This window comes from Lagenorhynchus albirostris, chromosome 2 (assembly GCF_949774975.1).
Source record: "Lagenorhynchus albirostris chromosome 2, mLagAlb1.1, whole genome shotgun sequence".
NCBI classification, from domain to species: Eukaryota; Metazoa; Chordata; class Mammalia; order Artiodactyla; family Delphinidae; genus Lagenorhynchus; species Lagenorhynchus albirostris.
In genome coordinates, this window is record NC_083096.1 from 69,624,422 (window position 1) to 69,651,777 (window position 27,356).

General features: G+C 43.0%; 2 protein-coding genes across 2 annotated transcripts in view; one reads left to right on the forward strand and one right to left on the reverse strand.

Moving 5' to 3' along the window:
* The window catches only part of SDHC (succinate dehydrogenase complex subunit C), a 28,245-nt gene extending 9,479 nt beyond the window's left edge, over positions 1-18,766 (reverse strand). Inside the window, exons 1-4 of the mRNA XM_060134606.1 lie at positions 18,673-18,766; positions 13,373-13,429; positions 11,051-11,152; positions 767-828 (exon numbers count right to left, since the gene is read on the reverse strand). Of these exons, the coding sequence (XP_059990589.1) occupies positions 767-828; positions 11,051-11,152; positions 13,373-13,429; positions 18,673-18,692 (241 nt within the window). The 5' untranslated portion in view covers positions 18,693-18,766. The remainder of the gene's footprint in view (positions 1-766; positions 829-11,050; positions 11,153-13,372; positions 13,430-18,672) is intronic.
* A 2,883-nt stretch (positions 18,767-21,649) lies between these two features.
* MPZ (myelin protein zero) lies at positions 21,650-26,944 on the forward strand. Its single transcript, XM_060134598.1, is given in 7 exon segments — positions 21,650-21,685; positions 21,687-22,068; positions 24,405-24,571; positions 24,780-24,993; positions 25,236-25,371; positions 25,529-25,589; positions 25,691-26,944. Coding segments are annotated over 7 exon segments (1,098 nt in total). The 3' UTR covers positions 25,793-26,944.
* Positions 26,945-27,356: the final 412 nt, after the last annotated feature.

A 27,356-nucleotide genomic window follows, 5' to 3' on the forward strand; every position in this document is an offset into this window, starting at 1 on the left:
ACTCTACAGAAGCCTAGGAGGGGCCCCCAAAGGATATTATGAAAAACAAAAATATGTCCACATCTCCAGCGCTAGCCAGAGAAAACTTTTAAAATACAGCTGATCCTCTTATAAAGTACCTCCCTACTGTGGAAAGATCCATCAGACTCCAGAAACCTGACTATAATCTGTACATCCTACCTGTAATAAACCTTACTACCTGAAAAGGATGCACTAAGACCAGCATATGACTCATTCTGCAGCTGTATTTCATATCATATAAATAAATAAACAGACATTCTGATTTGTAACCAAGAATTTTTGAGATTGGAGAATGAGTTAATGTTTTTGCACCTGATCAATCCTAGGTGATGAAAACTGGGTGCTAAAACTGAGTTTCTGAAAGAATAAGGTTGATGGTTAATCTTGGACTGTGTTTGGTCAGTCAGCCAATCTATCTCCATTATATTTCTATATCTGTTCTCCGTAATGACAATAAACATACTATCAGGACATGCTAGGGATGATTTAAAAATTGGCTAAGAAAAGATAAGAAAAAGAATTAAAAAAAGAAAAAAATTGGCTAAGAAAAGAACCTAAGCATTGTGTGAACTCATAATTAATTGTTAAAGAAATGAACAAACAATAAGCTTAAATGACTTATCATTTTCTCTAAATCAAGTTTCTGAGGAGGCATTGCCAAGAGCCAAAGAAACAGCAAAGTTTTTCAAAGCAGTATGTGTGTGTGTCTGTATGTTCACGTGCACATAAAAACATACATACATACCTGCACTCAAGGCAATACCAGTGCCACGGTGGCAAATGGACATCACCATGGGAAGAGACCATCTGAAAAGAAACACACAAAAGCAATTTAAAAGAAGGAATAGGACTTCCCTGGTGGCGCAGTGGTTGAGAGTCCGCCTGCCGATGCAGGGGACACAGGTTTGTGCCCCGGTCCGGGAAGATCCCACATGCCGCGGAGCGGCTGCGCCCGTAAGCCATGGCCGCTGAGCCTGCGCGTCCAGAGCCTGTGCTCCACAACAGGAGAGGCCACAACAGTGAGAGGCCCGCGTTCCGCAAAATAAAAAAAAAAGGAATAGATGACACCATAGTAGAGAGTCCGTCTTGGCAAAGAGAATATAAACCACTTCGGAAATAGGCAACCATTTATCACAAAATAAAAACAAACAGCTTTCACATTCCTGTGTTTCCACTCTCTAATTTGAAAATAAGAACAATGATTTATTTAAAGAGATGCATTACTCCCTTTTCCAGACTGCATCACTAACAGAGCTGAGAGGAGGAATCAATTAAAACTCAAACTCCTCCTTTCATAAGAAGAAGGAACATGGGTCAAAAACATCAATAAAAGTTGCATACAGTTAGAAAATAAACACTAGATTACAACCACCTGCGTCCTTCCATTTCTCCAGTCATAAGACAGAAGTAGAAGAAAACCTGAGTTTTATTTATCCGCTGTTTCATATAACACAGTCATCCATGATCTTTCTTATTATATACCCCAAAATATCCAAATTGAGCATATCAGTCATTCCCTAATAAATTACCTATCCCAAATTTAAAATCCCATTTTGCTGGATTTAGTATATGTTCTTAATCCACAGTAGTTTTAAAATACTTTGTCATCAAACCACTTTTTAAAGCATGTTCTGGGACTTCCCTGGTGGCGCAGTGGTTAAGAATCCTCCTGCAATGCAGGGGACACGGGTTCAATCCCTGGTCCAGGAAGATTCCCACATACCGCGGAGCAACTAAGCCCATGGGCCACAGCTACTGAGCCTGCGCTCTAGAGCCTGCGAGCCACAGCTACTGAACCTGTGCACCCAAAGCCTGTGCTCCACAACAAGAGAAGCCACCACAATGAGAAGCCTGCGCACCACAACGAAGAGTAGTCCCCTCTCGCCGCAGCTACAGAAAGCCCGCGTGCAGCAAAGAGGACCCAACACAGTCAAAAATAAATAAATTAATTAATATAAATAAATAAATCATGTTCTGATTTGTCTGTCTGCCAAAGCATTTCCATTGAAGGACAACCAACACTGCTACATTCTGGACCTAGTGCTCATGCTCAAGAGGGAACTGGTTAGTGAAATGGAAAGAACAGGCATCTTTGGATAAAGTTAACATTCATCCTGGAAAGTCAGCTTAGACAGAGAATGCTGAGCATAATCAGACCACGTACTCCATACTCTAAAGGGAAGCAACTCAAGTAGGTTGAAAGGACCGCAAAAGGAAATTCTATGTATTAAAAATGGTCACAGTAAGAAAGGAGTAATGTCTAAAGAAACCAAAAAAACTGGCTAGACACCACTCTCATTAACTCAGACTAACAAGATAAATATAAAAGGCAGAAGAAGAGCCTCATAACAAAGGACAAGCGGAGAACAATGGCATAATTTGATTAGAAGAATCAGGAGACTAAAACCCAGAATGAGCTGAGGCTTGCAAAGATGTCAAGGACAACAAGGGGCTTTTAAAATTGTATTCAGGGAAAGACAGCCTCCTAACTGGGGTTGACAATTTTATGTTAATGGATGACAGAGTGCAAAGCAGATTGCTCAACTATTTTATTTGTCAAAGAGAATGATTATCAGACTCAAAAAGACAGAACAAATATTGATTTGAAAGAAAAAAAAAAAAAGTCGGGAAATTATAAGACATTGCTTAGCATTCTAAGTGCACTTAGGGCTCCTGGCAAGATCAATTAAATCCCAAGAGCTAACACATGGAATATATGCACTGTTCTAGTAATCTTTTAGACATATTGAAATGGAAAATGGGAGTGATAAAGTCAAATGTTACCCTAATTAAAAAAAATGGTTAGGCTTCCCTGACGGCGCAGTGGTTAGGAATCCGCCTGCCAGTGCAGGGGACACGGGTTCGAGCCCTGGTCCGGGAAGATCCCACATGCCGTGGAGCAACTAAGCCCGTGTGCCACAACTACTGAAGCCCGTGCGCCTAGAGCCCGTGCTCCGCAACAAGAGAAGCCACCACAATGAGCAGCCTGCGCACCACAAAGAGTAGCCCCCACTCGCTGCAACTAGAGAAAGCCAGCACGCAACAATGAAGATCCAATGCAGCCAAAAATAAATTAATTAATTTTAAAAAATTTTTTTAATTAAAAAAAATGGTTAAAACCATAGCCTGGTTAGCCTAGTACTGAGTAGGTAAGGGAGATTTTATTTTCCAAACAACCATGATATTATTTCCAGTCTCACATGATCTTCCAGAATCTTGTCACTCCTTATCAGGCACTATTTATATTTAGCGCCTTGACTCTGGGCAGGACTTCATGACTGACTGCCTCAAGATATAGAATGCAGCAGAACTGACACTGCACGAGTTCCAAATCACTTGCCCTCCTTCTATCCCTCCATCCCTTCGTCCATCCCTCTCTTATGCAATACGGAAGCCCAAAATAGCCTCAGCAGAGAGATCATGTAACAAGACCCATGCAGAGAGAAAAACGAAGTCCCCTCTAAGAGCCAGAATCAACCCAAAACATGTGAGTAAACGGATCTTCAAATTATTTCAGTTCCAGCCTTGTGTTCTCTAGTTGAGGCCTCAGATATCATGGAGCAGAGACAGATCATCCCCACTATCTCCTTTCAAACATTAGATAAGAGTCAAGCACAGAAAATCAAGATTGTTTAAATTCACTTACAGAAAAGATGATCACTAGGAGCCAGTATGATTTCCCTTTGGAAAATTTTTTTTCAGGAAATACTGAGATCCTTTTGAACACAGATTATATGTTATTCATCTTTGTATTTCCAACTCCTAAAAAAGTACCAAGCACACTGTGAGCAATTAACAAATATCTACTGATTTAAAGTGTGTTGAATTTTTTTCTTTTTGACTGTTAGTAGAATGTTAATCAAGGAAAAGCTGAGACATAAGATATATGATTTTCAGCAAGTGACCTAACATCACGCTGCAAACAATACCACCAAAAAAGTAAAAAGCAAAGAAGATATATAAATGGCCAGTAAGTATATGAAAAGATGCTCAGCATCACTAATCATTAGAGAAATGCAAATCAAAACCGTAATGAAATACCTCTTCACATCCATTAGGATGGCTATTAAAACAACAACAACAAAAACAGCAAATCACAAATGTTGGCAAGGATGTGGAGAAACTGGAACCCTTGTGCACTGCTGGTGGAAATGTAAACAGTGCAGCCCTTGTGGAAAACAGTACGTTGCTTCCTCAAAAAATTAAATATAGGGACTTCCCTGGTGGTACAGTGGTTAAGAATCTGCCTGCCAACGCAGGCGACACAGGTTTGAGCCCTGGTCTGGGAAGATCCCACGTGCTGCGGAGCAACTAAGCCCACGCGCCACATCTACTGAGCCTGTGCTCTAAAGCCCACAAGCCACAACTACTGAGCCCATGCACCTAGAGCCCATGCTCTGCAACAAGAGAAGCCACCACAATGAGAAGCTATGCACCGCAACGAAGAGTAGCCCCCGCTCGCCTCAACTAGAGAAAGCCCGCGCACAGCAAAGAAGACCCAACACAGCCAAAAATAAAGAAATAAAATAAATTTATATTAAAAAAATTAAATATAGAATTACCATATGACCTGGCAATTCCACTTCGAGGATATACCCAAAAGAATTGAAATCAGAGATTCAAAGAGATATTCGTACACCCATGTTCATAGCAGTATTCATAAGAGCCAAAAGATAGAAACAACACAAAAATCAATGGACGAATTAATGGATAAGCAAAATGTGGTACATATGTAAAATGGGATATTATTCAGCTTTAAAAAGGAATTAAGGGCTTCCCTGGTGGCGCAGTGGTTGAGAGTCCGCCTGCCGATGCAGGGGACACGGGTTCGTGCCCCGGTCCGGGAGGATCCCACATGCCGCGGAGCGCCTGGGCCCGTGAGCCATGGCCACTGAGCCTGCGCGTCCGGAGCCTGCGCTCCGCAACGGGAGAGGCCACAACAGTGAGAGGCTCGCGTACTGCAAAAAACAAAAAAACAAAAAAACAAAAACAAAAACAAAAAAAAAAAGGAATTAAATTCTGACACATTCTTCAACATGGATGAACCTTGAAGACGTTATGCCAGATGAAATAAGCCAGATACAAAAGGACAAACATTATATGATTCTACCTTATGAGGTACCTAGAGTAGTCAAATTTATAGAGACAGAAACTTGAATGGTGGCTGCCAGGTGCCGGGGGCAGAGGGGAATGGTAATTATTGTATAGTTTCAGTTTGGGAAGATGAGAGGATTCTGGAGATGACCAGTGGTGATGGTTGTACAACAATGTGAATGTACTTAATGCCACTGAACTATACACTTAAAAATGGCTAAACTGGCAAATTTTATGTTATATACATTTTACCACAATTTAAAAAAAGTAAAAAGACAACCCAACTTAAAAATGAGCATATGGGGGCTTCCCTGGTGGCGCAGTGGTTGAGAGTCCGCCTGCCGATGCAGGGGACACGGGTTCGTGCCCCGGTCTGGGAAGATCCCACATGCCGCGGAGCGGCTGGGCCCGTGAGCCATGGCCGCTGAGCCTGCGAGTCCAGAGCCTGTGCTCCGCAACGGGAGAGGCCACGGCAGTGAGAGGCCCGCGTACCGCAAAAAAAAAAAAAAAAAAAAAAAAAAAATGAGCATATGGGCCTCCCTGGTGGCGCAGTGGTTGGGAGTCCGCCTGCCGATGCAGGGGATACGGGTTCGTGCCCCGGTCTGGGAGGATCCCACGTGCCACGGAGCGGCTGGGCCATGGCCACTGAGCCATGGCCGCTGGGCCTGCGCGTCCGGAGCCTGTGCTCCATGGCAGGAGAGGCCACAGCAGTGAGAGGCCTGCGTACCGCAAAAAAAAAAAAAAAAAAGAGCATAGGACTTGAATATACATTTCTCCAAAGAAGATATACAAATGGCCAATAAACACATTAAAAAGATACTCAACGTCAATAAAGCCTGTCAAAAAAAAAAATGGACTTAGATCTATTTTATATGGTTCAAGGTAGAACTAGAACCACTGTACAGAAGATATAAGTTGTAGTAAGTTCAATAAAATGAGGGTCTTTCTGATAATAAGATAAATTCCCAAATTGGAAAAGGGTGATAGTTCCTTTTCTCTGGAGGTGTGCAAGCATAGGTAGACATCCATTTATGAAAATACTGCAGAGGAAATTCACTCATTAGGTACAACAGTGGCTTTTAAACATTTTTATTTTTATTTTTTTATTATTATTATTTTTTTGAGCAGCACTCTTTCTTCAAATGCAAAATCCTTAAAGTCACGTTGCTTTGGTTATCCAGGACTAAGGGCCTACAGTGCAATCTGCATGTTGGCCAGCCCCACACGACTATCCGCAGAAGCTTAATGGAATATCCAAAGCCCCAAGTAGCAGTCTTAAAACCAATGAGGTTGAAGAATAAATTAAAATTTAAGAACGTTTCTAACTCTAAGTTTTTAAACTATTTTCTAACGTCCTTTAGAATGACTTGTTTTCCCAATAATGTAATCCCTATATACACTTTTGCTTTGATAAACTGACTTAATTTATTAAGAGATAAAGAGTACTTCAGGGACTTCCCTGGTGGCACAGTGGTTAAGAATCCGCCTGCCAATGCAGGGGACATGGGTTCGAGCCCTGGTCCCGGAAGATCCCACATGCTGCAGCGCAACTAAGCCCGTGCGCCACAACTACTGAGCCTGCGCTTTAGAGCCCATGAGCCACAACTACTGAAGCCCGCATGCCTAGAGCCCGTGCTCCACAATGAAGAGTAGCCCCTGCTCACCACAACTAGAGAAAGCCTGTGTGCAGCAACGAAGCCCCAACGCAGCCAAAAATAGATAATAAATAATTTATTTTTTAAAAAATTTTTAAAAAAGAGTATTTCAGAAAGGGCTAACTTAACCATATACTTCCGTGCTACCTCCAAAAATCTATGAAAGTTAGCAACAGAAAATATATGATTCCAGATATCTCAGAAATCTTTCCCAGACATTTCACCTTGGAAACAGCTCTATGTTTCCTGTCTAGAGTTTCATAACCAAAGAGCAAACAAGGTAGTTTAAGTCTCATCTCATCAGCTTATTACTGTTTGTTATATGAGCTGTGAAAAAAGGCCAGGGCTTTAAATATAGACTCAAAATAATTTGAGAAGTTCTTCATCATTATAATCCTCCCCCACATCCTTCAGCTCTTAAAAATAAGTTTTACCATAAAGTAGCAAGGATTGAGATCACTTATTAATCTTCTGTTTTAGTAGAATGTCCAATTTCTACTGTTCAATCAGAATTATTTCTGGAATCTGGCTTGGAAAAAATCTGAAGGGTTGTGGTATTTGTGGAGGTGGTTAAAATATGATCAGCCTCCCTGGCAGGAACGCAAGTAAAGACGGTAGCTCAGCTCAAGATGATTTGCTGAGTTAGCTAGAAAGGAGCAGATCTATAGGGGTTTTTGGGGAAGACACCAGCATAACAGCCATCAATGCTACTTCTGAAGACAACAAATTAACAGAAATAGATGTACGTATGCATATGTATATACTCACATATACACATGTACATGTGTGTATTCATACATATGTCTCATAGATCTATCTACTGAAACAGCCTAGAAGCAATGATATCCTGGTAGCAATGAGCACATCTAGCACCCAGATCTTGATTTCACAGGAGCCATCTTGAAAGAACTCCCACTAGCTAAGGCTGGGACAATCTGAACAACAAAATAAATCAGAGTAACAGTGTAACTCTTTGGGCAAAATAGGAATTGTGCAATAATAGGAAAAATATATATATATACATATTTTTTAAATTAATTAATTAATTTTTGGTTTTGTTGGGTCCTCGGTGCTGCTCACGGGCTTTCTCCAGTTGCGGCAAGTGGGGGCTACTCTTCATTGTGGTGCGCGGGCTTCTCATTGTGGTGGCTTCTCTTGTTGCGGAGCACGGGCTCTAGGAGCGTGGGCTTCAGTAGCTGTGGCTCATGGGCTCTAGAGCGCAGGCTCAGTAGTCGTGGTTAATGGGCTTAGTTGCTCCGCGGCACGTGGGATCTTGCCGGACCAGGGCTCGAACCTGTATCCCCTGCATTGGCAGGCACCACCAGGGAAGCCCATATATACATAAATATATATATATATATATATATAAAAATATCTGTTCCTAGTTTCTGACACAGTGCTCCTAAAACCCTTATTAATCTCCTGAGTGATAGGGGTGCTAGGAGTATCTTTTTATTTGGTCTTTGACTCTGGTTCCTGACACACAGTTCCTAAATCCCTTGGAATTTCCTGGGTGGTAAGAGCGATCTTTGTTCTAATGAGGTGACTCTGGATGGGGGTTGGTCCCCAGAAAGACCAAACCATGACCAGAAGCTTGGAACTTTCAGCCCCACCCCCACCTCCTTCCGGGAAGGGAAGGGCTAGAGATTAAGTTAATAATTGATCATGCCTACGTGTTGAAGCCTCCATAAAAATCCCCAAAGTACAGGGTTTGGGAAGTTTTCAGGCTGGTAAATACATCCATGACGGGAAGGGAGTGCACCACCAACTCCATGGGGACAGAAGCTCCTGTGCTCAGGATCCTTCCAGACATAGAACTAACTAAAAGGGCACCTGGCTATCCATCTGTATCATTTGTAATATCCTTTATAATAAGCTAGTAAATTTAAGAAAATGTTTCTGAGTTCTTTGAACCATTCTAACAAATTATTGAATCCACAGAGGGTGTTATGAAAACTCTTGATTTATAGTTGATTAGTCAGAAGTACAGGTGACAACCTGGGACTTGCGATTGGCATCCAAAGTGGCAGGCAGTCTTGTGGGACTGAGCCCCTAACCTGGGGGGGTCTGTGCTAACTCCAAGTAGTAAGTGTCATAACTGAATTGTTGGACACCCAGTTGGTGCTGGAGAGTTGAAAAATTGGTTGATGTGGGAAAACCCGTACACATTTGGTATCAGAAGTATCGAGAGTAGAGAGGAAACATTAGTGTCTTTCCTTTAGTTGGTGTCGTAAGAGTAGAGGAGAAGAGTTTTTCCTGTTAGAAATACTGGAGAAAGAAAGAAAGAGAGAGAAAGGGGGAGAGAGAGAGAGAGAGAGAGAGAGAGAGAGAGAGAGAAAGCAAGCTTTACCTTATAGTAATAAACAAGGTATGATGGAATTAGAAAAATCACAATTTGCCAACCATCACAGTAATAACTGATTCAGGCAACTACCATCGAAAGATGCTAATGGATAAACTTCTGATGAGAAGTAGAATATTATACTCTCCAGTACCTCCCCACAAAATAAGAATTAATAAATACAACATCATTTTTCATTAACTTTACAGTGGAGAAACCTAGCAGACACACCTTAACCAGTGATAAAAAGTTACATCACCAACCAGGGACTTCCCTGGTGGTCAAGTGGTAAAGAATCCACCTTACAATGCAGGGGACGTGGGTTCGGTCCCTGGTCAGAGAACTAAGATCCCACATGCTGTGGGGCGACTAAGCCCCCACACCACAACTACTGAGCTCGAGTGCCTCAACTAGAGCCTGTGTGCCACAAACTAAAGAGCCCATGTGCTTTGGAAGCCATGCATCACAACTGCAGAGCCCACGCACCCTGGAGTCTGTGCGCCACAACTAGAGAAGAGAAAACTCGCACGCCACAACTAGAGAGCAGCCCGTGCACCACAACGAAGATCCCACGTGATGCAACTAAAACCCGATGCAGCCAAAGATAAATAAATTAAATAAATAAATAATAAATAAATCTTTAAAAAAAAAGTTACATCACCACCAATGGGATAAATCATCATCCTCTGTCACCCTCTGATAGGATGCACTAAGAAGAACATGGCATCACTTCAGAGGTATTCCTGCCAAAAACGCATAAACACAAGAAAACATCAGATATACCCCAAACTGGGAAACATCCTAAAAATGTCAAGATCATAAAAGATACAGAAAGGCTAAAAAACTGTTCCATACTGAAGGAGATTAAAGAGACAACTAAATGTAATACATGATCCTGAGTTGGCTCTTGGACCTATAAAGGACATTACTGGGACAACTGGCAAAATCTGAATGGGATCTGAGGATTAGTTGGTAACACTGGATCAATGTTAATTTTGACTGTGATGGTTGTAGTATGGAGAGTTTCCTTGAATTTAGGAAATACACACTCAAGTATTAAGCGATTGTGGTAGGCAGAAAGATGTCCACATTCTAATCCCTGAAACCTGTGAGTATTTACCTTAAATGGCAAAGGGGAATTAAGGTTGCAGGTGAAATTAAGGTTGCTATAAGCTCACCTTAAGATAAGGAGACTATCTTGGATTAGCTGGATGGGCCCAATATAATCCTTTTAAAGTCCTTAAAAGTGGAAGGGTCTGGCAGAAGGAGGCAGTTAGAGAAGAAATGTGACAATGAAGCAGGTTCAAAGTGACAGGATGGGAGAACTTGACCCACCATTGCTGGTTTTGAAGATGGAGGAAGACCACAAACCAAAGAATTTGGAACAGCCTTCAGAAGCTGGAAAAGGCAAGGAAACAGATTCTCCCCTAGAGTCTCCAGAAACGAATGCAGCCCTGCTAACACCTTAATTTTAGCCCTGTAAGACATGAGCCAGAGTTTGACCTACAGGACTGTAAGATAATAAATGTGCTGTTTTAAGCTACCAAGTTTGTAGTTAACTTGCGACAGCAGCAATAGAAAACTAATACAGGAATAATGGGGTATCATCATCACTGCACTTGTTCTTAAATCATTCAGACATGTTATAACACATTGGGAATAAAGGTATAGAGGAACACAGTGCACTACTTCTGCAACATTTATGTAAATTTGAAATTGTTTCAAAATAAATTTTTTTAATTAATAGGAATTACATTTTGACTTACCAGAATTTTCCAAATAGTAGTTTTGCAGGCTAGATTACCCTTCTAAGGCCAGAAGAGAGAATTTAGTCATCCTGTTATAAAAAAGGCCTAAGGGAAATAATCAGGGAGGCTATGGGCCAACCTCCAGAACTTTTATCCACTACTACTAAATTCCCTGGTTCCAGAGCCCTTACCTGTAGATAGTGACATGGGGAGACAAAGGACGGTTTGAACCAGTGTTCTTATTCCAGAACCTCTCCATCTCTTCTTTGGCTGTGGTTCCCAAAGGAACAGCACTAAAATAAAACCAAAAGGTTTTAAAATGATTAAAAGTAAACTTGGTTTAAATTTTCACATAACAAAAAGTTAAAATATAAAAAGGTAAGCTGGCTAGATAAACCTATGTATTAGGAAAACATGTTTGTCCACTCACCTTATCTTTCTGCCAAGGTTGACTCAGTTATTAATAACCTCAATCACCCAATGAGGTCATATCAGAGGATAACTCTTCTTTCCAATCCCCCAACACACAGGTCCAGTAACGGAGGCTAAACTTCTTTCTTGTTGGGCGGCAGGGCAAATATAATATTTCAAAACCATTTACATAAATGGATTACCCTTTTCCCAGGCCATCAGTGATATCTCATACATTACCACCTGCTCTCATCTGGCTCTTCAAGAATCCTTTTTAGGTTCTCAAAAATCAAGAACTGGATTCAGCTCAGTACCTCTGAATAGCTTCTTGGTTTTCCTTGTCACTGGGCTAGCTGAAGCCAACTGTTTTATTCTTTTTCTTTTTAGTTTTTTTTTTTTTTTTGGCCGCACTGTGGGGCATATGGGATCTTAGTTCCCCCATCAGGATCAAACCTGTGCCCCCTGCAGTGGAAGTGCAGAGTCTTAACCACTGGACCGCCAGGGAAGTCCCTGAAGCCAATTGTTAAACAGCTATGTTCAACAATTTAACTTTCTAGGTGCCTATATTAAACATGATCTATCCCCCTCAAGAAAATATTTCCCCATAGATTACTTATTAATTGCAAAAGTTAAAAACAGTAACTCCATACTGGGGAAAAACTTAGCAGACATTTCTGTATTCAAATGATCAAAGTTAAAATCACTAATGGGACAAATGACATCATATGCCCCTGATGTGATGTACTGAGGATACAACATCATTTATGTATTACACTTGCCAAAAATGGATAACCTGAATCTAGTCATTAGAAAACAATCAGACAAACCTAACTTAAGAGACACTCTACAAAATAACTGACCTGTATTCTTCAAAAATGTCAATGTCATAAAAGACACAGGAAGGCTAAGAAATAGTTCCAGGTTAAAGGACACTACAGAAATATGACAACTAAATATAATATGTGAGCCTAATTAGATCCTGGATGGGGGACAGGTGGACTGTATTTCTATAAAGTACATTATTTGGGACAAACGGAAAATCTGGAAAACAACTGTATATCAGATAAGATTATATCAATGTTAAATTTGCCAAATTTGATAATTGCATTTGTATAATTTTACTGTGCTTTATAACATAATGCTCTTGTTCTTAGAAGAAGTTGTTTTTTTTTTGGCCACATCACACGGCATGTAGGATCTTAGTTCCCTAACCAGGAATAGAACTGGTAGCCCCTGCAGTAAAAGCTCGGAGTCCCAACCACTGGATCGCCAGGGAATTCCCTTAGGAGAAGTTTTTAGAAGTAAAAGGTCATGATGTCTGCAACTTAATCTCAAAGAATTCAGAGAAAATAATCACAATAATTAAATTGTGCTGAATCACACTAAATTGTCAATACTAGCCCAGTTTTGACCCACAAAAATGGCAATTTCATACAGCACAACCTAAAATATATAGAGTGATAGGTTAACACAGCAAAATGTTAACAACTGATGAATGTAGGTGAAAGGTATACAGAACCTCCTTGTACTATTCTTCCAACTTTTCTGAAAGTACAAATTATCAAAATATTTCTACTATCTCTCTTTTTTTTTTTTCCGGCAGTACCACACAGCTTGCGGGACCTCAGTTCCCCGACCAGGGATTGAGCCCGGGCCGCGGCAGTGAAAGCACTGAATCCTAACCATTGGACCACTAGGGAACTCCCTGGAAGTACAAAATATTTCTAAAATTAAACGTTAAAAAAAAAAAGAACCACAAAGAGACAATTGTTGAAGTCAGTAGACTAGAAATGAATATAGCAGAAAGAAAGAGATATAAAGACTAAGGCCTGGGAGCTGCCCAAAATGCAAATCAATAAAGTTAGATATAGCAGAAAAGCTTAAAGTGAGGAAAACTGAGAAAAAAAACAAAGATATATTCTTATTCTTCCTTCTTCTACTACCAGATGAGAAAAATAAGGACCACAATCACTAAATTTTCAGCCAACCATCTACAATTACCTGCTTTCGTACATATCCCCAAAATATCAATCAACAACCTACTGCTTTTCCCTGATGGAAAAAAGGTTAAATAATAATAATCTCCATATTTAGAAACTTACTTTCTGATACAGAGCAGAGGACTAAGGTGGGCACGGAGGCAATGATGGCCAGCACGTCTGAAAGATAAGAGAACCAACAGTCAGTACACATTTAGAGATGTACTTCAGTATATCAACTTCTCTATTTTTGTACTGTATTAGACTCTGGGTGGAGGGGAAAATTAGGAATAAGATAAAAACAATAACAGTATCAGGATCTTTGAGATATTTTCTAGTTGGAAAGCTGCAACTTTAAATATCTTGAGAATAATCACAAATATTACTCACAAATGCAAAATAAGGTTTTAGCTGAACACAAATAATACAAGGTAAAAGAATAACCAGAGGTGGTAATGTTCAACAAAGAAATACAGAAAGCAAATTTTTTCAAGCTAGATCTTAAACGAGGTGATGTTTAAAAGACAGGGGTTTAAAGAAAAGAGAGGGGGACTTCCTTGGCGGTCCAGTGGTTAGTACTCCTCACTTGCACTGCAGGGGGCAAGCGTTCAATCCCTGGTCAGGGAACTAAGATCCTGCATGCCATGAGGCATGGCCAAAAATAAAAAATAAAATAAAATAAAATTTTAAAAGGGGGGTGGGTACAGAATAAGCTAGTGGCAACACCAAGTACTATACAACTTAGCCAAAGCAGACACCTGATGCAAATGGATGAATTTAAAAGGTTTAAAGAACAAGGGGTTTGAGGAGGCAGGGTCCTCAGTATTAAGCTGTCATTCTAGGAACTACCAACAAGTTCCAGACAACCTGGATGAACTTTAAGTGAAAAAGGCTGTCATATAATAGTGCAAAAAATATGAGAATGTAGATTTCTTTACTACCCACATGAAAAGGTACTTGAAGAAGGTAACACAAGTTTTCTACTAAAAAGTTGCTATTTTTGAAATGTATATATCAATACCGGAACTGCTTTTCAAGTCTGAGACTAAAATGTACCCAGGCATTCTATCTAAAGAGAATTTAACTGATCCAGCATTTACATGGTATTATGAAAAACACATGATCACTACACCCCTTTAACTCACGTTATATCGAATCTTTCCAAAGGTATTTGAGAAAGTTATCAGAGTGAAGCTCTGGGACCAAATACATTGAGATTCTACAAAAGTTTATTGTATATACACTATGTGCAAGACACTGTGGGGATACAAGATCACATTAAGATCCAATGATCTTCTAAAAAAGCTCATGATGTCCCTCATACCATTGATATTAGATGCATAAATATTTCAAGAACCTTACACTCTACACTAGAACACTAGAAGGGCCCACTATTTGAAGGAAAAATAATCCAACCAACACTTCCTTCAGCTCTTCCCTCTTTCCAGCTTTGGAGGCAAGAGATGAATACAGACATTGTGTACCCAAGGCTCCCAGAAAGAAAGAAGTGGGAACAAATCTCTTTAAATCAATTGTGACTCTGAAGTTGCAGGGCATGCATTCCTCACACCAGGCTACGTCCAGTCACTCAGCTACCCAGCAAGAGTTTGCAGATGTGGGTTGGAATCTACAGCACTCTCTGTCTAGTGCTATTGTCTCCCAGACAAATACCAATGTAAACTTTCCACAAGGCCCTAACAGAAACTAGTTGCACAACTGCATAACCTTATTTGAAATATGACAAGAGCAGATATCTAATCTATCCTTGCCTTTCATGTGAAACCAGGAACCTGAAAAGATTTCTTTTTCCACCCAGGAAGAGTGCTTTGTATGTTATAGCTAGAAAGTAACAGTACTTTGTTTTATTTTTAATTAACAAGCCAGAACTGATTTCTAGTTAGGGCCTGCCCCTTTCTAAATGCATTATACATGTCTCCCCCAAAATGTAATCATGGCTTAAATTGTTTTTGAAACTCTTCTCTGTACTGAGACAACAACAGTAATGTAACAAGAACACTGGACAAAGTAAAAAAGCCAGACTGGAGGTCTAGATCTGCGTAAGTTGTGTAACTTAGTGAGTCACTGAGCTTCAGCTTTTTCATTTATAAAATAGGATTGATAATACCTACATTATTGGTTGTTGGGAGGACTGCAAGAGAAAATGTATAGGAAAGCACTCTCTAAACTGCAATATACCCCATACATGTAATTTAGTAATATTTCACTGGTCTCCCAAAGGTCTTTAGAATTCATATCACATTCTTTTTAAAACTCTGCAGTGTAAAAATATTCATCTGCTGAAAATGGATTTGACTTTTGGAAAAAAACAAAAGTTATTCAAAGCCAAGTCTATGTGATCAAATTGAATAAGATCCACTTTTGGTCCAAAACAAGATGTGACTATAATATAATGAATTTCTCTTGTATGCCCTCTAAACTTGATCTGATGGCATGTCAAAATTTAGTTTCATAAATGTCTGAGGTAACAGGAACATTAAAGTATTTACATAACCTTGAAGGACACAATGAAGAGCAATCATTTATTTATAGAATTTCTGATTAATTGTATGAGCACCCAACTAACTCCAAAGATACAATGTTAAGTCATTCTTGATTTCTTTTCTCTTACATCCCCCCATATATATGCAAGGCATCACCCAATCTTACCAATACTATCTAGAAAACTTCAGTCCATTGTTTTAGTCTGTATTCTCTTCATTTCTCACTAGGACTGTAACAGGAGCTCCTGAATTGATCTCCTAGCACCAATCTCTTCCCTATCATTCAATATTAGCAGCGTTAAATTACTGAAAAATAAAGCTGACTTCATTAATCATCTGCCTGCAAGTCTTCAACAGTTCCCCACTACTTATAAGGTTCACACTGCAGTCAAACAAGGCCCTTCTCAACATGACCTCACCCAATTCTCCAGAGCTATTCTCCCACAAGCTCCCTTCAGCCCTCTATACTTCTACCACACTGAATGTTACATTACCCCCAGACAGAGCATAGTTTCTTCTGACCACATGCCTTTGCTCAGGCTATTCTCTGAGTGGACCTCCCTAGCAGCCTGATAAACTCATCCTTCAAGATCCAACAACTCCCAAATGGCAACTTCACCACTCCTTTAGCCCTACCTGCTGCACCTGTCATGCTCTCACATCACTTGTTCATATCTCTAAATCAACATTATGTTGCTTATTAATTAATCCATTTATCTCCTTTGCTAAATGTTGAGCTCCTCAAGAATAGAACTGGAATACTTTGCATCTATAGCACCTATAACAATATGACAGAAGAGGCTCAAAAAAATGATTTGTGAATTAGTATGCTTATTTTAAAAGGCAGTCTTAAGAATTTAGACTTTAAATAAATTAAACCTTGTTTTTAGGAGGTGCTTCACATGTAGCATTTAATATGATGAGCAACATTCGGAGGGTTAATGACTTGGTGGCTTTGTGCTTAAACTGCATGAACATTACTAGATAGAAGCCTAGCTGTTCTTAGCTTAGTTCTCTATCTCAGTCTTGGCTTTGGCAAGTCATTCTCTGACTGACTGCCAGTGGAGTCTGTGCTACTTAGCTGGTTATTCCTCCCTAGCTAGCCCATGAACTCTAGGGACTATACAAAATATAGAGCACTATTCAAAAGCCATGACATACAATACTGTGATAACTAATAATTTTTAGTTAACCAAGCATTAAAAATGTTTAGTCAATATTTCTCTTAAGTGAGTTCAAGTTATCACTATTTTCATTCACAAGTGAAGAAACCACAATCATGCAATCAATGACCTTGACTTGTCCCAAATAAATGGAATTAGTGACATTACTAGAACTAGAAACTAGCTCCTAGAATTTAAGGTGCCCTTTCCATAAGAGTTTCGTACTACCACTAATGAATCCTAGTGATGACAGTCCTACACAGCTCAAAATGATACAGACTGGACATACTCAATGTGTACAGTGATCCTTGGTTTCTAAGCGCTAATCATGAAACTCCTAAAATGAACTGTTTAGACCCAATATGATCATTACAAGCTAAACGTTAATTCCACCAAAAAGCCTGTGACATCTTCTAAAATATGATATATCAAAGAATTCAAAAGCATTCAATTATGGTCAAACTACTTGTAATAAAGAAGGCAATCTAGCAAGACTAGCCCTGACACGCTTTAGAAAAAAAGACACAATTGTAAATAAGAGTCAGGGAGAAAAACGAAGGATTAAGATAAACCATTCCTGATCTCAGCTCCAAGAGGAATCATTCTGTCACAGAGAAAAACTAAATAAAGTCCGTCTATTTTTACACTGGGTGATTGAAGTGGAAAGAGAAATGAGAAGACATTTGGGGAAATCAGGAATTAAATCTCAACTGCATTAAAACTAACTTTCCATAACAAATAGTTTCCAAAAATAGTGCTGGCACGAAACTATGCTGGGATTTGTACCAACAGCGTCAAAAATCGCTATGGCTAGAAAGGCCCTGAGCAGAGAACGAGGCCTTGTCGACAATGTACAGTTCATAATGGAAGACAGTCTAGGGTATTTCTCAGGACAAGGAGTTGACACTACAGAGAAAAACTGGGGCATCTATTCCCCTCACTCCACCAAGTAAAAAAATAAACAAACTGAAGTTCCTGGCTGCTCTGAGGCAGCAGAGCAACCACTATGGGCGCTATTGCTAATCGTCACCCCGATAGGGGTCTAGGCCTCCTGCACTCTCTACGAGGGGCCCGTTAGGAACTGGGACAGTGCCCACTCATTGCCAGCAGCTGGTGTTTGCAGGAGTAAAACGCAAAGGTAAAGTACACCAAAATCCTTCTCCTCGAGGCCCAAGCCCTAAATAAGAGAAGTTAGACCTACTTATTTTCTTGGAGCTCGGCTCTCGCTGCAGCCACAAGAGCAATCTGGGGAAGAACTATTTTAGAAGTGGGGAAAAACTATTTTAAAAGTGGGAAAGCTGGGCTTCCCTGGTGGCGCAGTGGTTGAGAGTCCACCTGCCGATGCAGGGGACACAGGTTCGGGCCCCGGTCCGGGAAGATCCCACCTGCCGCGGAGCGGCTGGGCCCGTGAGCCATGGCCGCTGAGCCTGCGCTCCGCAACGGGAGAGGCCACAGCAGTGAGAGGCCCGCGTACCGCAAAAAAAAAAAGTGGGAAAACAGAAGCGGCGAGAGCCCCGCGACCCATCCGCAAGGAGTAAGGAAAAGATAATCGGCCAGGGACCCCCGAAGCCCTACATGGTGCACAGGAGACGCTAGGGGAGGGGAAGAAGGGTCTCTAGGTTTCCAAAGCGCGTGGCCTCCACCCACAGGTCCTTTCCCTGCCGAGGCACGGGGTAAACAGCTGTTAGCAAGACGTGAGGGGCCAGTGCAGCTCTCCCGAGAGCCGCCGGCACCGACTCCCACCCCACACTAAAGTCACCTCAAACAGATCGCAGCCATCTTGGGTTCCGGCCTGGACGGAAGTGACGCCGACGGCCCCACCACCTCTGGGCGAGGGGAGGGGCGGGGCTTCTGTCACGTGACGACACCAGCCAGCTCTTTCTGAGGATTGGGAGGCTCTCCGGATCAGCCCTAGATCCGACTCTTCGCGTATCTTCTGTGCGCAGTTAGTCTCTGACCCCTCCTCTCTCAGCTGACTTCTAAAAAGTGGTTAAGTTTTCCGCAGAACTGCCGCTGGCTCAAATTCTGCAGTCTACGTTTTACCTTTTTGTTTTCAGAGGTGCTTCACAGGTAGCACCTCTAAAAACACTCATTTTGTTTAGCACCACAAAGCAGAGGGCTTGCCCAGATTCTTCACTGAGGACTTCTCAGTCTAGTTTCACGCCTTCCTCCTCCCAGGTGGGACTAAAAAGTATTATAGGGTGACTGAGACATGCAGGGAAAAAGATACTTTCGGCTTGCAGCAACATGGATGAACCAAAAGATTATCATACTAAAGTAAGTCAGAAAGAAAAAGACAAATAACATATCACATATATGTGGACTCTAAAATATGGTACAACTGAATTTATTTACAGAACAGAAACAGACATAGAAAACAAACAAACATAGTTACCAAAGGGGAAAGGAGGAGGGATAAATTAGGAGTTTGGGATTAGCAGATACAAACTACTATGTATAAAATAGGTAACCAACAAGGTCCTACTGTATGGCACGGGGAACTATATTCAGTATCCTGTAATGAACCATAATGGAAAAGAATATGAAAAAGAATATATATATGACTGAATCACTTTGCTGTACACCAGAAATTAACACAACTTCGTAAGTCAACTATACTTCAATTAAAAAAAATTTTTTTTGTAAAGATACTGTGGGCTCCTTCCCATTCTTATGTGAACCGTCTTCACCAGTACAGAGATAGTGCACAAGTTGAGATCCGTGGGGGAGAGAACCTCTCAGAGCACCATCCGAGGATGGGGAGCGTCCTCTAACCACCTCGATTAGCTTTATGTCTCACAATTCCTGGGCTTGAGCCCCTGCATGAGCTAGATGCCCACTAACCAAAGACAACGCTCCCTTGTTCCTTGTTTCAGGGCTATGTGGGTGACACCCACTGCCAGAAGAACCTGGGGTACGGGTGGGGGAGAACTTGCTTTGATTTATATACATAAAAACAGTTTTGAGGAACCCAAGCACAGCAATCACTTCTAGAGCACTTATAAGGGAGAAAACAAGCAAGTGGAAAGGAACGGAAAAGCGCAAAAGTTCGAGCCTCTTTTGAGGAGGAAGCGTGAGGAGAAGTGAAGCAGATAGCCAAAGCAACTCCTGTTCAGCAATAAAAACATATTCGTTACATTAATATTCAGATCTTATTTATATTTAGCGCTTATGTACTTTTCCTTTCAGGACTTAAATAGCACAGATTCATTTATTTCTACATCAAATGAATATACTATTTTGCATTTCTATAATGCTGGCAAAGAAAGCACTTTAATAAACTTCTGGACTGGAAGGGACCTTACAGGCCCTCCAGCCCGATTTTCTCTCCAGTGTAGGAATCTCCTCTGTAGCGCTGCTGACAGCTGATTTTCAAGAGTGTGTTCTAACACATTCGCTAATGGGTACCTCAAAAAACAAGTTTCATTTAGTAAACAATTTAGTCATTAGGAAGTTGTTACATTAAAATACAGTTTTCTGCGATTGATCTTCCAGTCATTGATCTTGCTTTGGCCCTTGGAAGCTTCACATTAACAAATACAATGAATGCCTCTTTCACTTAGTTCTTCCAATGTTTCATGTAACGTATTTGTCTTAAAACTCAGCTCTGACCATGTAGACACTCCCATTCCTAACCCCAAATACCATCCCAAAACCATCAGCAGAATTCTTATGATGTACCAGATTAAATCCACCCCCTTTGCTCTGTCATTTAAGGCCATCCACAAACTGGCTTCAACTTTCCTGTACAGACTCCTTTCCTCTGATGCCTGTTCAAGATCCCCCAAATCGAGTAAAAATGGAGGACACCAGATCTGCCCTGAATATTCCCAAAACTTCACAAACCTACCCAACACACACACACACACGCACACACACACACACACATACACGCTTTCTTATCTCTGTCTTTGCTTTTGTTGTTCTATCTGCCTAGATACCCTCACTGCCAATTTCTCCTTTTCAAAATGGCATGCATCCTTAAAGGTTGGTCCACATCTAATACTGCCTTCTAGACATGACTCCCTCTTCCTCTGAACTTCATTTATTAAATGAAAGTTATTGATATTTTTGTGTTTAATCTCTGTTACATAACTTAATTTTCCTAATGTAGCTCTATGTGCCCTCACTTATACTCTCAGCACTTTGTTCATCAGTCTGCTGCATCATGGTTTATTATATTTCATTGTTAACGGGTTTGTCCTCTGATTCTCCCCTCTGCCTCCCCAAACTAAATTTTGAACTCCTTGAAGGAGGATCTTAATTTTTATTCCTCTTTCTATTACTCACATACCCACATATTCACATACTCATATATGTAGCTGGCTGGCACTCAGTATAATTTTGTTGCCTTGCTTTTAACTGAAATAGACTTACACTGCAGCGTGAGGCAGTGAAGGACTTCCTGAAAAAAAGGGAAAGATCAAGGGATTCTTCCCCGGGTATTTTCCCACGGAAAAAAAGTTTTTTATCTGGAAAGAATCACCCAAGATGCAGAGAGATAGGAAAAAAAAAAAAAAAAGACACCCAAAGGACTTAGTCATCTCAAGAAGCCTGTAATGTAGCCCACAGTGGTGAAGATAACAGGGATATCCTGTTTTGAAAGTTCTCTGGGGGAAACCCACCTCTAACTCCTAGAGCCCTAGGGGAGCCACTCTCAGGCATGGAGGCTAGGGAGGAATCCCTTTTCATAACCTTAGGATTCAGGTTCCTCCACCCGTCTGTCCCTCAGAGAAATGTGTTTGTGTCCCTTTTTCTGTCCCTCTCCCTCACCCCCCCCCCCGACATTCCAGCCTGGGGCAGGGGGAGGCCAGCAGACACAAAGCCCTCAGTGTATGGGGTGGTATGTGTCCCCCTCCACCCCTCTACCCAGAGGACACAATGCCCCTTCTGCTCCCTGTGCTCTGCCCCCCTCCTCACCACCTCTCAACTGCACATGCCAGGCTGCAATTGGCTACTGGCTCAGGACAGCCCCCTCATACCGGGACCCTGGGGGATTTTAAGCGGGTTCCAGGAACCCCCGCTCAGTTCCTTGTCCCCCACTCTCCCAACCCCGCAGACGCTCCGGGCCCTAGCCCTGCCCCAGCTATGGCTCCTGGGGCTCCCTCTTCCAACCCCAGTCCTATCCTGGCTGCGCTACTCTTCTCCTCTTTGGGTAAGTTGAGCCACCCCAGTCTGGGGGCCCCGGGGCTCAGGTTGTCTCTCAGCAACCTTCCCCCTGCCTTCGCTGCGCTCCTCACTGCAATCAAAGAAAGAGGCAGCAACAGCAGGAAGATGCTATTCTATGCAGAGAAAAAATATATATATAGTTTGGAGGGAGGCTGTAAAGGTAAAGGTATTCTGTGAGGGGAAAAGGGAAAAGAGTGTAGAGAGCTTCCCTGAGGTGGACCTGACCGGACCCGGGTTGGAAACCAGTAACATGCCCCCAAAGCAGTGGTGAAGGCCTAGTAGGAAGCAGTGTTAGAGCTTGGTAAGGAACATGTTCAGACATCTGGGTTCTGGTCCCTACTCATTCCCTAGTCGTGCAGAAGGTACCTTAACCTTAGTTTCCCTGAAGAGAGAAGTCAGGGAATGTGATCTAAGGAAGGAGCCCAAGGTTTGTGGCCCCAACTCCTCCAATCCTTTGTCTCTTGGTACCTCAGTTTCTCTTTGTGGATCTGTTGTCCATTATGTGGGTGAACAGAGTAGAAGGGAGGTTCTGTGAGATTCTAGGGTCTTGTCTCATCTAAAGCTATCTTCCACATAAGTTGACCAGCCAGCCCCTTCCTTGCCCCACGGCAGATGTTGGGTGAGGAAGAGAAGTTCAAAGCAGGGTTATCTGAATGGATTGTTCCCTTCTCCAAACTGCCCTGAAGCCTAGTGCAGTGGGTGAGAAGTAGGGCAAATGAGGGGAGGGGAGGGAGGGCTGGTTAGAATGTCTGAGATTCTCTGCGGTCAGCTCCTTGAGTCCTAAACCTAGCAGCTAGACTCTTCTGGACTGTCCTGGACTATTCAGAGGTATCCTGAGAAAATGTTAAGGATAGGGAGTTGGAGAAGGGCGTGGTGAGGGAAATGGGGAGAGGGGATCTTGGAGTATAAGAGGGAGAGAAAGTTCTGTCCCACTCATAGCACCATTGAACAGAGCTGAAGGGCAGTGGTTGATATTTGAACAGGAGGAATAGAAGTTAGATCCAATGAATAACCTTCCTTGTTACATTTGGGATACCCAAGAAGGCTCGAAGGCTCAGTCCCAGGAGGTGAGTCATTGGTATTGCATGCTGAGGTGGGAGACTTGGGACTATGGACCACGGGCAGGGGTGCGGGGGGCAGTGAGGGGAGGGGAGGCATGAGCCCCCAACACTGGTCAGTAGTCAGACAATGGGTCTCTATTTATTTGATTGCTTCCTCCCTCTCCCATAGAACAAAAGGGTCTACAGTTGCCCCCAGCCAGGGCCAGCCCACACACATAATCTCCCTGGAATGGCCTTGTGTGGGTGAGTCTTGGGAGTGACACTGGGCCAAAAGGGCCAAGAGGAGGGTGAGGAGGGTCAAAGCAGAACCACAAGGAGCTCAAATGCAGAGTCATCTGAGCTTTGGGCTTGGGGGTCCTGCTCTGAATCAAGCTTCCCCTGAGAGGGATATGAGGTCCTTCCCTCTGTGACCCCCCAATCAAGAGCAGCTGTATGGCAATCAGGGCTTCAGCACTGAAGACAGCTGGGTCAGGGAAGAAGACTTACATTCTCTAGTTATCTTCAATTCTTCTGCAAGACATTTGAGTTTGTTGTACTGTGAAATACTATGTAGCTGTTAAAAATAATATTGATCTGTACGCATCAAAGTGGAACACTCCCAACAGATACATGTATTCTTTTTATACATATATTCTTAAGCCAAAAAAAAAAAAGACTATAATGCAATGTATGTTAAAAAAGAAAAGAAAGCTCCACAGAAAGAAACTATTTCTTATAAGTATATGTGTATCTTGAGTTTATGTTGAGTCTGACACATAGAAAATGGTTACACATTAAACTGATAACGTTGGTAATATCTGGGAGGGGACTATAGGAAAGGAATTGGTCAAGAGAGACTTTAGCTCTCTTTATCTCTATTGCTTGAATGGTTATAAGAAGAATGCACTATGTGTTACCTGTATAATTTATAATAAGTTTTAAAAATTGTAAAGCCTGCATCTAAGGGATAGCTTAAGAATTAGCTACTGATCCAAAGGGAAAGTTAGACTTGGAGACAGAATGCAACTTCTGGAAGTCCTCAGGGGAATTCTGGTACTGCTGATTTCATTTCCTCTATGAACATGCCGAAGAGCTTGAACCAACACAGCATTTCCACTCATCTATTCAATTAAGCGAGAGAGACCTGGACCGCAGAATTCGTCATTTCTGTCCCAGTCTTCGCTTTGGCCTCTGACTCAGGCTTGACTTCCTATTGCTCTCACTCCCTCTATATCCCTTTTTGGGCCCACATGTGCATCTGATTCCCCCTCTATGTTTGCAGTGCTCTCCCCAGCCCAGGCCATTGTGGTTTACACGGACAAGGAGGTCCACGGTGCTGTGGGCTCCCGGGTGACCCTGCACTGCTCCTTCTGGTCCAGTGAGTGGGTCTCAGATGACATCTCCTTCACCTGGCGCTACCAGCCAGAAGGAGGCCGTGATGCCATCTCGGTGAGTGCCTGGGGGGAATCCTGAGTTTGCATAACAGAAAGGGTGCTTCAAAGAACCACAGAAAAGAGAACTTGGGCTAAGGAAGGGGAGTAAGTGGCAATCTTTGTCACACTGACTAGGGCTGAACCCCCTCCCCAGCATTACCCTCACCAGCCCAGAATCCCTCACCCTGAAGCTAGAAATACATGCTTCCCCTCATTCCTCATAGATCTTCCACTATGCCAAGGGACAGCCCTACATCGATGAGGTGGGGACCTTCAAAGAGCGCATTCAGTGGGTAGGGGACCCTCTCTGGAAGGATGGCTCCATTGTCATACACAACCTGGACTATAGTGACAACGGCACTTTCACCTGTGACGTCAAAAACCCACCAGACATAGTGGGCAAGACCTCTCAGGTCACGCTCTATGTCTTTGAAAAAGGTGTGAGAGGAGGTGGGATGTGGGTATGGGAGGGAGTTCAGAGAGGGGATCGGGCCTCCCTGAGAGGCTGGGGGAAGGGGCAAAATGCCGGGGCTAATGCCCCTCAGGCTCTGGGAGAGTGGGCAGAAGACAGCCTTTGTTGGGACGTCTTACAACCCAAACCGCAGGGAATAAGTGTGGGGCTAGGAACCAAAGATACTTGTCCCTGCTCATTCCGCCACTTCTTTTCCTTCCCCTTTTAGTGCCTACTAGGTACGGGGTGGTGCTGGGAGCCGTGATCGGGGGTGTTTTGGGGGGTGTTCTATTGCTGCTGCTGCTTTTCTACCTGATTCGGTACTGCTGGCTACGCAGGCAGGCGGCCCTGCAGAGGAGACTCAGGTAAGGCGCGGAGCCGACTCCCCTTCCCCAACCCACTACTCCCCATGTGGGCGGAGACTAACCCAATGGGTGGGAGGGCCAAAGGGAAAAGGAAGCCTTGACCCCTCCGTGAGGGGCTCCAACAGGGCCAAATCCATAGCACCCCCTTTCCCTGCAGTGCCATGGAGAAGGGGAAATTGCACAAGTCTGTGAAGGACTCGTCGAAGCGCGGCCGGCAGGTTAGCGGGACTTGGGGTGCCTCCAGGCAGCAGTCGGGGGCAGGATGGGAACAGTCAAGCCCCACCAGACCAGTGACTGATGCGTGCACTCCTCTCCACAGACGCCAGTGCTGTATGCCATGCTGGACCACAGCAGAAGCACCAAAGCTGCCAGTGAGAAGAAGACTAAAGGGTTGGGGGAGTCTCGCAAGGATAAGAAATAGCGGTTAGCGGGCCGGGCGGGGGGTAAGGGGTCAGGGGCGGAGGCTACCAAAGGCTCTCAGATGGTGGTCATAGAGATGGAGCTACGAAAGGATGAGCAGAGCTCGGAGCTCCGGCCTGCTGTCAAGTCCCCCAGCAGAACCAGCCTCAAGAACGCCCTCAAGAACATGATGGGCCTGGACTCAGAAAAGTGATCACCCCCCTCCCCCCACCAAGGCCCTGCCAGAAAAGGGGGACCTAGGCTCCTCTATCCCCCGTCTAGGTGCTTTCCTCCTTAGCTCCCCAGCCCTTGCCCTGCCCTCACTTCCCTTTGAGATGTAAGTTTCATTCCAAAATTCATTCCCCAAGCACTTCATATTCTCCCCCACCTTCACCCCCTGGCTTTCTGGAAGCCCAGGGCTCCATCCTACACTTCACCTGCCCCAGGGACTGTGTGTTTGGTGCCCGTTCCTCTGGCGCTGAAAAGAAAGGGACCTTGCTACCCCCTGCCTCAACTCCAGGCCACCTGATATTCCCATCCCCTGCACCACCTAGCCTGTCCCTCTGACCCTCTTCTCTCTGACCCTCCCTCCCCTCCATCAGGTGGCCCAGCTACAGACTCTGCCCTCCCAGCTAACACCCAGGTCACCCAGATCAGATTCTCCTTCAGGTTTTATTTAGGTTGTTAGTTATTTTTTATTTTTTAATCCATTCTTGTTTGTTTGTTTATCTGATCTGTGCCCATGCTCTACCCTCCCCCCATGACTGAGTACCAATGACGTCATGTGGCTTTGGCAATTCCCCACCCCCCATTAAATCCTTAATGGAGAGCCAGCCCAAGCAGAGGGGCCCCCGATCCTCAAACCTCAGCTACAGGAATGGTGCCCCCTGACCACTTTGGAGCACTGTTCTGGGACTCAAGATCACAGGAAAGGAGAGGGAGAGACAAAGGATCTTCATAGGTGAGGGGGCTGAGGAGGGGACAAATGAGCCTTAAGAAATAGCTTTTAAATAACCAAAGAAAAAGCAGGAAAAACAAATGGGAAACAGGGGGGAAAGGGAAGAGGCTGCACTCCTAGCCACAGGGGATTCTTAGGATTTTTCTACATTCTGTATATTTCTTCTCAAACCCCCAAATCTCCTTAAATGTTTAATAAACACTGACATTTCCAGAAGCTGTTGCCTCCATCTCCAATTTCCTCATTCTTCTGGGAATAATCCCTGCCCCTTATCCCATCCCCAACCTCCCACCTTCCCCAAACCCTCTCCTCCCCAACTCTTCTTCTCCCCAACTGGTTTCAGTTGTTAAGAATTTGATTTCATGGCATGGGTTACATAGTATTATGGAAAGAACTCTGAAATAGGCTCATAAGACACATTCATACATTCAACAAATATTCAGTGAGTTTGTACTATAGTACACAGAGTTCGTACTATGTGCTAAACTGTGTGTCAGGCTCTGCGTTTACATGGGTTATAACAGATTCCCTCTTCACCAAGATCTATATTTTTAAAATACCCCAGCCACTCACAAGCTGACCCAGGGCTAGTCACTTGGCTTAGGTAAGCCTGTTTCTGCATTTGTAA